Consider the following 14,946-nt stretch of genomic DNA (forward strand, 5'->3'; position numbering starts at 1 on the left):
GACCATTTGGCCATATTAGGCCAAAATGGAGGCATAGAGTGATTTTAGAGACTCTGGAATGACCCAAGCTCAACTGAGCCAGGAAGTACTAACTTGAAGTAGAGCTAGCTCTGTATAACGTAGCCCAGATACAGGGTCAGAGAGGCTGCCCCAGTTGTAATTTTAACGGCTGTAAATTCTGAGAATTTACAGAATCCAAATATGGAGAAAAGATTGATCAAAGAGTCTAGGAATCAGTTTAAATGCTAACATTTGTTTTCGATATATGGTCTATATGGAACAGGACTTCATTCATTGATTAAAGTATTGGAGTTTAGGTATAGGATTTGGGTGCATTTACAAGCATAAAAGAGTAGGTTGCGGTAGAAATTGGAGCAAACTGTCCGAAATAAAAAGGAAAATCAAGTGCTAGGGGTGAGTCCATTACAAGGGCAAAAAGACCCTGGAGATAATGTAAGAGGGAACAGAGTCTACAGGAGTGAGACTGTATGGGTCCTTAGAGAATGTTTAATAACAAAGGGCACTCAAGGATCAAAGGAATACAGCAATCAAGCTGGTTCAGTGGATCCTGCAGTAGGGATTAAGATTTAATTCTAACTCCATCAGACAAACAGCAGAAGACATTAGTAGTGACCTGTAGTGCTAGGATGCTCTGGGACAGCCCATGCAGGTGGCACAAATATAAGGCAGTCTTTCTTCTGAGTCTCTTATCCTACATCCGCTTTCCAGAGGGACTAACTGGGGTTGCTAAATTTCCCTTCTCCTATACAGATTTTAGGATTCTGATTTTTGTCATATTTAGATAACTTCAAGATCCTAAATAGCTCTCATAGTGGCACCAGATGACCCATGTTCATCTGACACTGGCCCTCCTTCATCAGGGATTTGTCGTCACTCTGGGGTAAAGCTGGTCTCACACCTTTTTCTTGGTGAGGAAGGGAGGTGTTTGAAAGCTCTTGTTCTGTATCCATCCACATGACTGCTGCTACTTTGGAGTAGAGTTCAGGGAACATCATTTTTTAAGGTTTGTGGGGAAAAACACAGGCCTCCTTCCACTTGATCACTTCACGAGTCTTTTTTTTTTGTTTTTATTTCCATTTCTCTAGGAGTTGGGTCAAAAAGGATCTTGCTGTGATTTATGTCATAGAATGTTCTGCCTATGTTTTCCTCTAAGAGTTTGATAGTGTCTGGCCTTACACTTAGGTCTTTAATCCATTTTGAGTTTATTTTTGTGTGTGGTGTTAGGGAGTGTTCTAATTTCATACTTTTACATGTACCTGTCCAGTTTTCCCAGCACCACTTATTGAAGAGACTGTCTCTTCTCCACTGTATATACTTGCCTCCTTTATCAAAGATAAGGTGACCATATGTGCGTGGGTTTATCTCTGGGCTTTCTATCCTGTTCAGTTGATCTATGTTTCTGTTTTTGTGCCAGTACCAAACTGTCTTGATTACTGAAGCTTTGTAATATAGTCTGAAGTCAGGGAGCCTGATTCCTCCAGCTCCATTTTTCGTTCTCAAGATTGCTTTGGCTATTCAGGATCTTTTGTGTTTCCATACAAATTGTGAAATTTTTTGTTCTAGTTCTGTGAAAAATGCCAGTGGCAGTTTGATAGTGATTGCATTGAATCTGTAGATTGCTTTGGGTAGTAGAGTCATTTTCACAATGTTGATTCTTCCAATCCAAGAACATGGTATATCTCTCCATCTATTTGTATCATCTTTAATTTCTTTCATCAATGTCTTATAATTTTCTGCACACAGGTCTTTTGTCTCCTTAGGCAGGTTTATTCCTAGATATTTTATTCTTTTTGTTGCAATGGTAAACGGGAGTGTTTTCTTAATTTCACTTTCAGATTTTTCATCATTAGTGTATAGGAATGCAAGAGATTTCTGTGCATTAATTTTGTATCCTGCTACTTTACCAAATTCATTGATTAGCTCTAGTAGTTTTCTGGTAGCATCTTTAGAATTCTCTATGTATAGTATCATGTCATCTGCAAACAGTGACAGCTTTACTTCTTCTTTTCCGATTTGGATTCCTTTTATTTCTTTGTCTTCTCTGATTGCTGTGGCTAACATGTCCAAAACTATGTTGAATAATAGTGGTGAGAGTGGGCAACCTTGTCTTGTTCCTGATCTTAGTGGAAATGGTTTCAGTTTTTCACCATTGAGGACAATGTTGGCTGTGGGTTTGTCATATATGGCCTTTATTATGTTGAGGAAAGTTCCCTCTATGCCTACTTTCTGCAGGGCTTTTATCATAAATGGGTGTTGAATTTTGTCAAAAGCTTTCTCTGGATCTATTGAGGTGATCATATGGTTTTTCTCCTTCAATTTGTTAATATGATGTATCACGTTGATTGATTTGCGTATATTGAAGAATCCTTGCATTCCTGGAATAAACCCCACTTGATCATGGTGTATGAACCTTTTAATGTGCTGTTGGATTCTGTTTGCGAGTATTTTGTTGAGGATTTTTGCATCTATGTTCCTCAGTGATATTGGCCTGTAGTTTTCTTTCTTTGTGACATCTTTGTCTGGTTTTGGTATCAGGGTGATGGTGGCCTCATAGAATGAGTTGGGGAGTATTCCTCCCCCTGCAATATTTTAGAAGAGTTTGAGAAGGATAGGTGTTAGCTCTTCTCTAAATGTTTAATAGAATTCGCCTGTGAAGCCATCTGGTCCTGGGCTTTTGTTTGTTGGAAGATTTTTAATCACAGCTTCAATTTCAGTGCTTGTGATTGGTCTGTTCATATTTTCTATTTCTTCCTGGTTCAGTCTCAGCAGGTTGTGCATTTCTAAGAATCTGTCCATTTCTTCCAGGTTGTCCATTTTATTGGCATAGAGTTGCTTGTAGTAATCTCTCATGATCATTTGTATTTCTGCAGTGTCAGTGGTTACTTCTCCTTTTTCACTTCTAATTCTATTGAATTGAGTCTTCTACCTTTTTCTCTTGATGAGTCTGGCTAATGGTTTATCAATTTTGTTTAACTTCTCAAAGAACCAGCTTTTAGTTTCATTGATCTTTGCTATTGTCTCCTTCATTTCTTTTTCATTTATTTCTGATCTGATCTTTATGATTTCTTTCCTTCTGCTAGCTTTGGGGTTTTTTTGTTCTTCTTTCTCTAATTGTTTAGGTGCAAGGTTAGGTTGTTTATTCGAGATGTTTCCTGTTTCTTGATGTAGGCTTGTATTGCTATAAACTTCCCTCTTAGCACTGCTTTTGCTGCATCCCATAGGTTTGGGTCGTCGTGTTTTCATTGTCATTTGTTTCCAGGTATTTTTTGATTTCCTCTTTGATTTCTTTAGTGTTCTCTTGGTTATTAAGTAGTGTATTGTGTAGCCTCCATGTGTTTATATTTTTTACAGATCTTTTCCTGTAATTGATATCTAGTCTCATAGCGTTGTGGTCGGAAAAGATACTTGATACGATTTCAATTTTCTTAAATTTACCAAGGCTTGATTTGTGACCCAAGATATGATCTATCCTGGAGAATGTTCCATGAGCACTTGAGAAAAATGTGTATTCTGTTGTTTTTGGGTGGAATGTCCTATAAATATCAATTAAGTCCATCTTGTTTAATGTATCATTTAAAGCTTGTGTTTCCTTATTTATTTTCATTTTGGATGATCTGTCCATTGGTGACAGTGGGGTGTTAAAGTCCCCTACTATGATTGTGTTACTGTCAATTTCCCCTTTTATGGCTGTTAGCATTTGCCTTATGTATTGAGGTGCTCCTATGTTGGGTGCATAAATATTTACAATTGTTATACCTTCTTCTTGGATCGATCCCTTGATCATTATATAGTGTCCTTCTTTGTCTCTTGTAATACTCTTTATTTTAAAGTCCATTTTGTCTGATATGAGAATTGCTACTCCAGCTTTCTTTTGATTTCCATTTGCATGGAATATCTTTTTCCATCCCCTCACTTTCAGTCTGTGTGTGTCCCTAGGTCTGAAGTGGGTCTCTTGTAGACAGCATATATATGGGTCTTGTTTTTGTATCCATTCAGCCAGTCTGTGTCTTTTGGTGGGAGCATTTAATCCATTTACATTTAAGGTAATTATCGATATGTATGTTCCTATTCCCATTTTCTTAAATGTTTTGGGTTTGTTATTGTAGGTGTTTTCCTTCTCTTGTGTTTCTTGCCTAGAGAAGTTCCTTTAGCATTTGTTGTAAAGCTGGTTTGGTGGTGCTGAACTCTCTCAGCTTTTGCTTGTCTGTAAAGGTTTTAATTTCTCCATCAAATCTGAATGAGATCCTTGCTGGGTAGAGTAATCTTGGTTGTAGGTTTTTCTCCTTCATCACTTTAAGTATATCCTGCCACTCCCTTCTGGCTTGCAGAGTTTCTGCTGAAAGATCAGCTGTTAACCTTATGGGGATTCCCTTGTGTGTTATTTGTTGTTTTTCCCTTGCTGCTTTTAATATGTTTTCTGTATATTTAATTTTTGATAGTTTGATTAATATGTGTCTTGGCGTGTTTCTCCTTGGATTTATCCTGTAAGGGACTCTCTGTGCTTCCAGGACTTGATTAACTATTTCCTTTCCCATATTAGGGAAGTTTTCAACTATAATCTCTTCAAATATTTTCTCAGTCCCTTTCTTTTCCTCTTCTTCTTCTGGGACCCCTATAATTGGAATGTTGGTGCATTTAATGTTGTCCCAGAGGTCTCTGAGACTGTCCTCAGTTGTTTTCATTCTTTTTTCTTTATTCTGCTCTGCAGTAGTTATTTCCACTATTTTATCTTCCAGGTCACTTATCCGTTCTTCTGCCTCAGTTATTCTGCTATTGATCCCTTCTAGAGTATTTTTAATTTCATTTATTGTGTTTTTCATTGTTGCTTGGTTCCTCTTTAGTTCTTCTACGTCCTTGTTAAATGTTTCTTGCATTTTGTCTATTCTATTTGCAAGATTTTGGATCATCTTTACTATCATTATTCTGAATTCTTTTTCAGGTAGACTGCCTATTTCCTCTTCATTTGTTAGGTGTGGCATGTTTTGACCCTGCTCCTTCATCTGCTGTGTGTTTTTCTGTCTTCTCATTTTGCTTATCTTACTGTGTTTGGGGTCTCCTTTTCACAGGCTGCAGGTTCGTAGTTCCCGTTGTTTTTGGTATCTGTCCCCAGTGGCTAAGTTTGGTTCAGTGGGTTGTGTAGGCTTCCTGGTGGAGGGGACTAGTGCCTGTGTTTTGGTGGATGAGGCTGGATCTTGTCTTTCTGGTGGTCACGTCCACGTCTGATGGTGTGTTTTGGGGTGTCTGTGGCCTTATTATGAGTTTAGGCAGCCTCTCTGCTAATGGATGGGGCTGTGTTCCTGTCTTGCTAGTTGTTTGGCATAGGGTGTCCAGCACTGTAGCTTGCTGGTCGTTGAGTGAAGCTGGGTCTTGATGTTGAGATGGAGATCTCTGAGAGATTTTTGCCATTTGGTATTACGTGGAGCTGGGAGGTCTCTTGTGGACCAGTGTCCTGAAGTTGGCTCTCCCACCTCAGAGGCACAGTCCTGATGCCTGGCTGGAGCACCAAGAGCCTTTCATCCACATGGCTCAGAATAAAAGGGAGAAAAAATAGAAAGAAAGAAAGGAAGAGGATAAAATAAAATAAAATAAAGCTATTATAATAAAAAATAAGAAAAAAATTATTAAGAAAAAATTTATTAAGAAAAAAATTTTTAAGTAAAAAAAAAAATGCGGACGGACCGCACCCTAGGACAAATGGTGAAAGCAAAGCTATACAGAGAAAATCTCACCCAGAATCATACACACATACACTCACAAAAAAGGAAAAGGGGAAAAATTAATACATCCTGCTCCCAAAGTCCACCTCCTGAATTTGGGACGATTCGTTGTCTATTTAGGTATTCCACAGATGCAGGGTACATCAAGTTGTTTGTGGAGCTTTAATCCACTGCTCTTGAGGCTGCTGGGAGAGATTTCCCTTTCTCTTCTTTGTTCGTACAGCTCCCGGGGTTCAGCGTTGGATTTGGACCCGCCTCTGCGTGTAGGTCGCCTGAGGGCGTCTGTTCCCCGCCCAGACAGGACGGGGTTAAAGGAGCAGCTGCTTCAGGGGCTCTGGCTCACCCAGGCCGCGGGGAGGGAGGGGTATGGATGCGGGGCGAGCCTGCAGCGGCAGAGGCCGGCGGGAAGTTGCAGCAGCCTGAGGCGTGCCGTGCGTTCTCCCGGGGAAGTTGTCCCTGGATCATGGGACCCTGGCAGTGGCGGGCTGCACAGCCTCCCGGGAGGGGCGGTGTGGAGAGTGACCTGTGCTCGCACACAGGCTTCTTGGTGGCGGCAGCAGCAGCCTTAGCGTCTCATGCCCGTCTCTGGGGTCCGCGCTGATAGCCGCGGCTCACGCCTGTCTCTGGAGTTCTTTTAGGCGGCGCTCTGAATCCCCTCTCCTTGCGCCCCACGAAACAAAGAGGCAAGAAAAAGTCTCTTGCCTCTTCGGCAGATCCAGACCTTTTCCCGGGCTCCCTCCTGGCCAGCTGTGGCACACTAGCCCCTTCAGGCTGTGTTCACACCGCCAACCCCAGTCCTCTCCCTGCGATCCGACCTCCGAAGCCCGAGCCTCAGCTCCCAGCCCCGCCCGCCCCGGCGGGTGAGCAGACAAGCCTCTCGGGCTGGTGAGTGCTGGTCGGCACTGATCCTCCGTGCAGGAATCTCTCCGCTTTGCCCTCCGCACCCCTGTGGCTGCGCTCTCCTCCGCGGCTCCGAAGCTTCCCCCCTCTGCCACCCGCAGTCTCTGCCCGCGAAGGGGCTTCCTAGTGTGTGGAAACCTTTCCTCCTTCACAGCTCCCTCCCACTGGTGCAGGTCCCGTCCCTATTCTTTTGTCTCTGTTATTTCTTTTTTCTTTTGCCCTACCCAGGTACGTGGGGAGTTTCTTGCCTTTTGGGAGGTCTGACGTCTTCTGCCAGCGTTCAGTGGGTGTTCTGTAGGAGCAGTTCCACGTGTAGATGTATTTCTAATGTATCTGTGGGGAGGAAGGTGATCTCCGCGTCTTACTCTTCCACCATCTTGCCCAGCGCCCCCTCAGGCTCCTGATGAATGTGCCGGGCGCAACATCTCTGCTTGCGGCCCACGGCTGCCCTCTTGGATTAAGCGTCATGCGTGGCCACTGCACCCTGACACCGAGCTTCGGTGCAGGCTCAGCCGTTTCCTTTCTCAGGAGGGACTCTGGTCTGAAGGGCCGGGTGCGAGGCCTCTGCACACTGCCCCCTGGGAGCACGTGAGACTAGACTAAGCACCCAGGAAAAGGGAAGGAAAAAAAGGTTAGACTTTATTGTATTACCCAGTCCCCTTAGAATTGTTAATGGGTTTTGCCGGTGACAGTTGTGCTTTGTGTGTTTTCCAAAAGGAGGGTATTTATTTGATTCCTTGGATAATTTGATGATTTTGAATTACTCAGTCTTTTAGTATTTTCATAAATGCTAAGTGTGGTTTATCTTTTCCTTCTAGAAAAGTGGGAGAAAAGAGTTTATATTTGTTTATAATAGTAAGTAGGGGGTGGGTGCTATTAGAGATCAATGGATCTCTCTTAAAAAATGCTATAGTCTTAATGAAATGAGAATAACTGTTCTTGGATTTCCATTGTTTTACTTGGCCACTTTAAATGGTCAGTAACTTATTAAGGGAGTTTACAAAGCTACATTTGGAGGAGGCGTGGATAGAAGCCTAACTATTGTTGTGATTAGTAATTTTTCCTTTTTTTCCTCTTATGGGAGCAGTATTTATTCTGTTTTATCATCAGCACCACTGTGCCCCTTAGAAGGCAGTAGCAGAAATGTAAAGGATTCAACACTGCAGTAGCCATAGAGCTTAGGGGGATCCTGACGCCTTGTGAACCTCCCAGGTCTGTGCATCTACTCCGGGGGCCCCATGACCTCCCACATGCACTGAGCCCCTCGGCTTTAAGCTAGGGAATGTTAGAAGTGTTCCACTGAAGGCCCTGCCTACTTTTTTTTCCAGATGGGCTTTTCCTCTGGCTTTGTATTAGTCATTTATTGAATAATAGATCTTGAGTGCCTCCTGTATACCATTTACTTTTGTTAGATCCAGCTCTCAATCCTGTCTCTCTTTAAATCAATGTGGTGGAAATTCTTTAGAACTTTTGTCATATGAATGGACTTTTGCCTCTTTTCCAGTTTAAATATAAACTTCCACTATTTTTACAGTTATTTATGCTTTTCACTGGGAATTTTAAAAGAGTGGGAAATTAAATAAATGAATTTCTAATATCAGCCTTAGTAAGAAGATACCAGTAATTAACCTTAAGGATATTGAATTCAATATAATATTAAATAACATACACAGAGGGAAAGTGAGAATTCGGCTTTGGAAGAAAAGAAAAGATGTATTTCCAACTGGTTCATGAAGCCTTTTCAATACTCTTATCTCTCTAAATCCCCATGGCCCTCTTACCTATTGTTATACTTATAATCAGCCTGTGTGTAGGACGTTTGTGTAGGAGGGGAGTGGACTGAACAATTCGATTATAATCTCTTTAAGAATTAGGACTGTATCATTTAAAAATTAGCATTCATTAGATATTCATTGATTCACTTGTGTACTTTGTATTGATAAAAGTTAGATGGTTTAGCATTATACGCCAGTAAATAGAGAGGAAGCTCAGTGCTAGAAATCTAGAATTGATTTCTTTTGCAGTTTTTCAATTCCACAAATCGTAAAGGGTGCTTGGTGAATATATTTGCTTGGGAATCCAACTGTTACTCTCTACCAATACATAGTAAATTTTAAAACTATGTAATTTGATCAATATTTGTTTTTTCTTCATCTAAAAACATAGCTCTTGATATTATATGATCCAATGCATAAGTAATCATGCATATTTGTCTAAATACATTACAAATTTTTATTTTTATTTAAGAGTTACCATTGTTTGACTGTAAAGATCCCTCATGATCTACAGAACTCTGAGTATTTTGCTTCTCTTTTTCCAGGCCCTGCTTTTATCTAATGTTTCTAGAAAAAAGTTTTCCACTGGGGAAATTATTAACTTGATGTCAGCAGATGCCCAGCAGCTCATGGACTTGACCGCAAACATCAATCTCCTTTGGTCAGCTCCTTTTCAGATCCTGATGGCCATATCACTCCTTTGGCAAGAACTGGGTCCAGCGGTGTTAGCAGGGGTGGCAGTCCTTGTGTTTGTTATCCCAATGAATGCTTTAGTTGCAAATAGAATGAAAAAGCTGAAGGTAAGAATGTGATTGCCTCAAGTTACATGTGTCCAACAGAAGTTGAGTTTCCTGACTTGAGTTGATAATAATCATCGAGCTAACTCTCTAAATATGGAAAATAGAGGTTATAAATGGAAATAATCCAAATTTATCATTCATTTATTCAACCAATATTGATTGGGCATCTATCCTGTGCCAGGCAAAGAAAGTACAGCAGTGAGGAGAACTGACAAGTTTCAGCTCTCATTATGCTATTGGGGGAGACAGGCATCAAGCAAGTAAATAACTAGGTATATAGGATAATGCCTGGTGCTAATTTGTGTATGAAGAGAGCTAAATTAGTATAAGGTGATAGAGTAACAAAGGGTGTCATTCCACATGCAGGGGCCAGGACATCCTCAGGAAGGCTATGATATATCTGAAGGGTAGGGTAGAAATCCATGTGGATGTCTGAAAAAAAGATATATCAAGCAAAGGGAGTAGTGTGTGCACAGCCTAGAGACAGAGGTATGCTTGGTCTGTCTGAAGAACTGGCAAGGAGGCTAGTGGGCTAAAGTGAGCAAGGAGTGACTGCATGCAGCAAGTGGGCAGTAAATGCTTAACTGAATTAATTTTAATATTCTTCCTCTACATTCAGTCAGTCATTCATCTTACTATCAATATATTTTTGACATCTGCCTTTTGCAATAGAATGTACACTATGCTCTACTCTAGGAATGGAAGAACAAGACTAGTTCAGTGCTCTGAAGGAGACCACACTGTAATGGGAGAGACAGATGGTTTCACATGTTAAAGTAACAAACAGATGCAGATGTATTGTTTATGACATTTTATTATTTTAAATGGATAAAAGATTAACAGTATCTATGTACTGACATGGAAATGCATCAGTCATTATTAGAGGAAAAGTAAATTAAGAAACACATATGAATATGTTATATGTATATATATATGTGTAGGTCATGCATGGGTGTGTGTGTGTATAAGATCCAGTTTTTAAAATGTGACTATACCTATGCACATGGATATGACAGAGGTAAATAAATGAAGACATATAAATATAGATTTAAATGTATTTGTATAAGTATAAAAATAACTTAGAGATAAAGCACCAGTCTTTTAAGAATAGTTGCCTCTAAAGAGAAATTGGATGGAAGAAGGGGAGATTTTTTTACTTATTACTTTAATACATTTAGGTGCTGAAAATTTATACCTTCTTTTATATTTTTCTGAATTTTTCAAATAATTACCAAAAAGATTAGGCTTTAAAGATGAGAAATAGAAAATAACATATGATTATAAAATAATTACAAATTACTAAACACGCTAGTATTTAGAATAACAGGTTTTTCAGTGAATACTTTTAAACTAATTTTTAAAAAATATTCTGGATTTTAAATAATTGTAAGTCAAATTTTTAGGAATGGAATTACATTTTCAGGACCTTAATCTAGAGCCCTAAAACATCCAAAGAGACTCCAATATTATATACAAATATTCCAAACAGAAAATATGCTTTAATCATACAAACAATATTAAGGATATTAACTTGTAAATGTGTACTTTGTTAGATATACAAATACTTATTATTATATATAAAATAATTGTGGCAGTATTATTGGAGGAAATCCTTAAGAAGCAATACCTAAACAATAATAAGTATAAAATAATATAAATATTAAGCATTTGAATAAATGTATACTACTTATATAATGTTTGCAAAAAAACCAGTATTTGAAAATATACATTTTAATCACTCTAATTTCCAAAGTACTAATAACATTCAAGATAGTATACTTAAAATATAGAAACTTTTATTTATATATATATATATAATTGATAGAGTTTGGGGAATTTTATCCCATTTTAATAGAATATGGATATTATTTTATCATTCCATTCTAAATATCTATTATATTTTCTACTCTTTTGGAAAATGTCCACCTTGTTTTTATCCTACTGCTGGCTACTTCTAAGTTTATAATGTCTATTTATAACAATTTTCTAACATTATCAACAGAATAATATTGGATGAACATTATAAGATGGTTTTATATAAAATATTATATAAAATAGAGGAAATACATTGTATTTTTAAAAATAGCTATGGTCATGTCAATTAAAGTATTACCAACTCTCGTCAAATATACTTTCATTTCCTTTCCCTTACATAGAAAAGCCAAACGAAGAACAAAGACAAACAGATAAAACTGCTCAATGAAATTTTACATGGAATTAAGGTAATATAAAAAAAGCATGCCTTTAATTTAACTATTTAGAATATAACAATGAGTTAAACAATAAATGAATTTTTTAGCATTCTCAATATCAAAGTAATGATATAAGTATAATTTTTGAGGGAGTATTTTAGATTTCAGGTGTATAGGAATTCTTATTGTTGAAATAACATTTAAATAAAGCCAAATAAAATGCAGGTTTTTTTTTTTTTTTTGATTCTCAGCCAACAACTAAACACAAATATCCCAAAAGATACAAACTATTACTTGTTTCAAGGGTAGAAGAGATGGGATGAAGCAGGGCAGAGTGACAATACCATTGTCATCAGTGTGAAGGCAGATTTATACAGGGTAAGTGATGAGAAGGCAGGTTTATACGGGGTTCTTTTACTCAGAATAGAAATGATCACACAAACGCTAGTCTATGAAAGGTGTGTTACAGGTTATTTGTTCCCTAGAAAAGCTACCCCCACTCCACACCACTAACATTTTCTCTGTGATAAAATGAGTGAAACCTTGTGAACTAATGTGTAGAGATCTTCCTCAATTTACAATGGGGCTCTATCCTGATAAACCCATCATAAGCTGAAAATATCCTTAAGTCGAAAATGCATTTAATACACCTAACATACCGAATATCATAGCTTAGCCTAGACTAAACCTGCTCAGATCACTTACATTAGACTACAGTTGGGCAAAATCATCTAACACAGAGGCTGTTTTATAATGAAGTGTTGAAAAGTTCATTAATGTATTGAATACTGTACTGAAAGTGAGAAGCAGAATGGTAGTGTGGTTGCAGAATGGTTGCAAGTGTATCGGTTGTTTACCTCTGGGCTGTGTGACTGCCCCGCATCACGACAGAGTATATTCCACGTATCACTAACCCGGGAAAAGATCAAATGCCAGAATTGGAGGTGCAGTTTCCATTGAATGAGCATTGCTCTTGCACCATCCTAAAGCGGAAAAATCCTAAATTGAATCATTGTAAACTGGAGACCTTCTGTATATAATTTCAAATCCTATTGCACTTGGATTATAGTTTACCAGATTTTTCTAAAGCACAAGATTTGCAGAGTTCACATGGAATTTCCTTCTGACATTTAAAACTGCATAGGAGGGGCTTCCTTGGTGGCGCAATGGGTGAGAATCTGCCTGCCAATGCAGGGGACATGGGTTCGAGCCCTGGTCTGGGAAGATCCCACATGCCGTGGAGCAACTAAGCCCGTGAGCCACAACCGCTGAGCCTGCGCGTCTGGAGCCTGTGCTCCGCAACGGGAGAGGCCGCGATGGTGAGAGGCCCGCGCACCGCGATGGAGTGGCCCCCGCTCGCCGCAACTAGAGAAAGCCCTCGCACAGAAACGAAGACCCAACACAGCCAAAAATAAATAAATACATAAATAAATAAATTAGAAAAAAACAACAAAAAACCAAAAAAAAAAAATCCATAGGACGTTCCCTCTGTCTGGTGCATCTATCATTATATACACAGAATAAACCCATTATATGTACCCATTGATTCACCTTAGAATCAATAAATGATATACTGTATTGTGCTGTGTAGAATTTTTACAAAAATATAAATTACTGAAGTGAAAGACATTGTTAGATGGAACATACCTTGAAAGGAGGCTAATATCCATTTAATCATCTGAACTTTAGAATAGCAATAAGTAACTCTGAAATTTAACTCAGATTATTCAATAAGGTCACACATCCCCAAAGTATATGATCCAGATGCATCTTGCACCTCTTGGTGGGTTAATTGAGAGCCCCTGCATCCATTAGAAAGTAGAGTGATGTATGTTTATAGGTTTTAAGTATTGATATTCATAAAAGGAAATTCGTATTATCAGTAGGACTAGGACAGTGTAGATAAAATAAAAGAAAATTTCCTCAAGATCTAAGCAAAGTTCAAGACTTAAAATAGCAGTCCCAGTAGTAAATACACTAGAATATTGGTAGAGGTCCAAGTGGCAATCAATTAGGATAGTTTAAAGGTGTGAGCAGTTTGCATCCTTGGAGTCTGAAAACAGGTGTCATAGAGCCTCTATTTGATAATGATAATATATTAGCATTTATTGAACATTTTCTGTGTGTCATGCACTGTGCCTATCACTTTATATCTGTTTCCTCATATAATTCTTATAAACCTCAAGAAAAAGATTTCTCATCTTCATTTTACAAATAAGGAAACAAAGTATCTGAGCAGGTAAGGGTCATGTCTAAGTTCACAGAGCTGGTGAGAGATTATTAGGGATCTCCAGAGAAGCAGGACTAATAGGATAGATAGATAGATAGATAGATAGATAGATAGATAGATAGATAGATAGACAGACAGATAAAGATTTATTTTAAGGAATTGGCTTATGATTATGGGGGCTGGCAAGTGTGACATCTGTTGAGCAGCCTGGAAATTCCAGCAGGAGTTGATGTTGCCATCTTGAGTCTGGAGGCAGAATTCCTTCCTTCTCAGGGAACCTCAGTTTTTTCTCTTAAGGTCTTCAGCTGATTGCATGAGGCCAACCCATTTAATGGAAGGTAATCTGCTTTATTTACAGTCTGATGATTTAAATGTTAATCAGATCTAAAAATTACCTTCACAGCAACATCTAGACTGGTGTTTAATCAAAGAACTGGGCAACATAACGTAGCCAAATTAACACAGAAAATTAATCATCACAAAGAGACAGAGCTGGAATTTGAATGTAGGTCTATCTCACTCTAAACCATATGTGGTGAGCCATTGTATGACTCTGCTTCTGCATGTTTTCCATCTCAGAAAATAGTTTACAGTCTCAGAACACCAGTAACCTTTCAGAAAATGGCTTGAAGTCCCAAGACATCAGTTTTCAAGAAATTGGGAGACCAAGGAGAGAAGCTTAGATATTTAGAAATGGGAAGAGAACAGAACTGAGAGTTGGACCAGCAGGAAAATTGACAGGATTAAGCTACATAGAAACTGCTATGGAGCTCATGCCAGGAACTGGGATGTTGCCTAAGTCTGGTTCAAGAATAAGCTACTGGTGGGTAAGAGAGACATAAGCCTGGGGAAATGGTGATTTCCTCCCCCGACCCACCCCAAAAAAGCACAATTCAAGGAAGTGTTTTGACTCAGTTGAAAACAGGAGAAATTTTCTTTACTTTATAGGTAACATCTTTTTTTTTCACCTACACAATTATGTGAGTGTGTGTATGTGTTATAGTGTGTGTATTTGTATGTGTGCATGTTTTTATTCCTTCTATGATATTGATTGTCAAATAGTCATTGTCTGACTTCTTTACAGATCCTTAAACTTTATGCATGGGAACCCTCCTATAAAAAGAAGATTATTGAAATTCGAGAACAGGAATTGGAAGTTCAAAAATCAGCTGGGTATCTTGCTGTATTTTCTATGCTGACTTTAACTTGCATTCCATTCTTTGTGAGTGTGTGTATTATTTCTTGTTTTGATTTTCAAATTTGATTTGCAGATTCACCTTCAAATTACCTGGAATTAAGGTGTCCAAAGTG

General features: G+C 38.6%; 1 protein-coding gene across 1 annotated transcript in view; it reads left to right on the forward strand.

Annotated features, from left to right (window-relative positions):
* The window catches only part of LOC132365505 (multidrug resistance-associated protein 1-like), an 80,854-nt gene that overhangs the window by 19,540 nt on the left and 46,368 nt on the right, over window positions 1–14,946 (forward strand). Inside the window, exons 6-8 of the mRNA XM_059922225.1 lie at window positions 8,959–9,213; window positions 11,370–11,435; window positions 14,720–14,857. Of these exons, the coding sequence (XP_059778208.1) occupies window positions 8,959–9,213; window positions 11,370–11,435; window positions 14,720–14,857 (459 nt within the window). The remainder of the gene's footprint in view (window positions 1–8,958; window positions 9,214–11,369; window positions 11,436–14,719; window positions 14,858–14,946) is intronic.

The sequence above is a fragment of the Balaenoptera ricei genome, chromosome 4 (assembly GCF_028023285.1).
Source record: "Balaenoptera ricei isolate mBalRic1 chromosome 4, mBalRic1.hap2, whole genome shotgun sequence".
Lineage (NCBI taxonomy): Eukaryota > Metazoa > Chordata > Mammalia > Artiodactyla > Balaenopteridae > Balaenoptera > Balaenoptera ricei.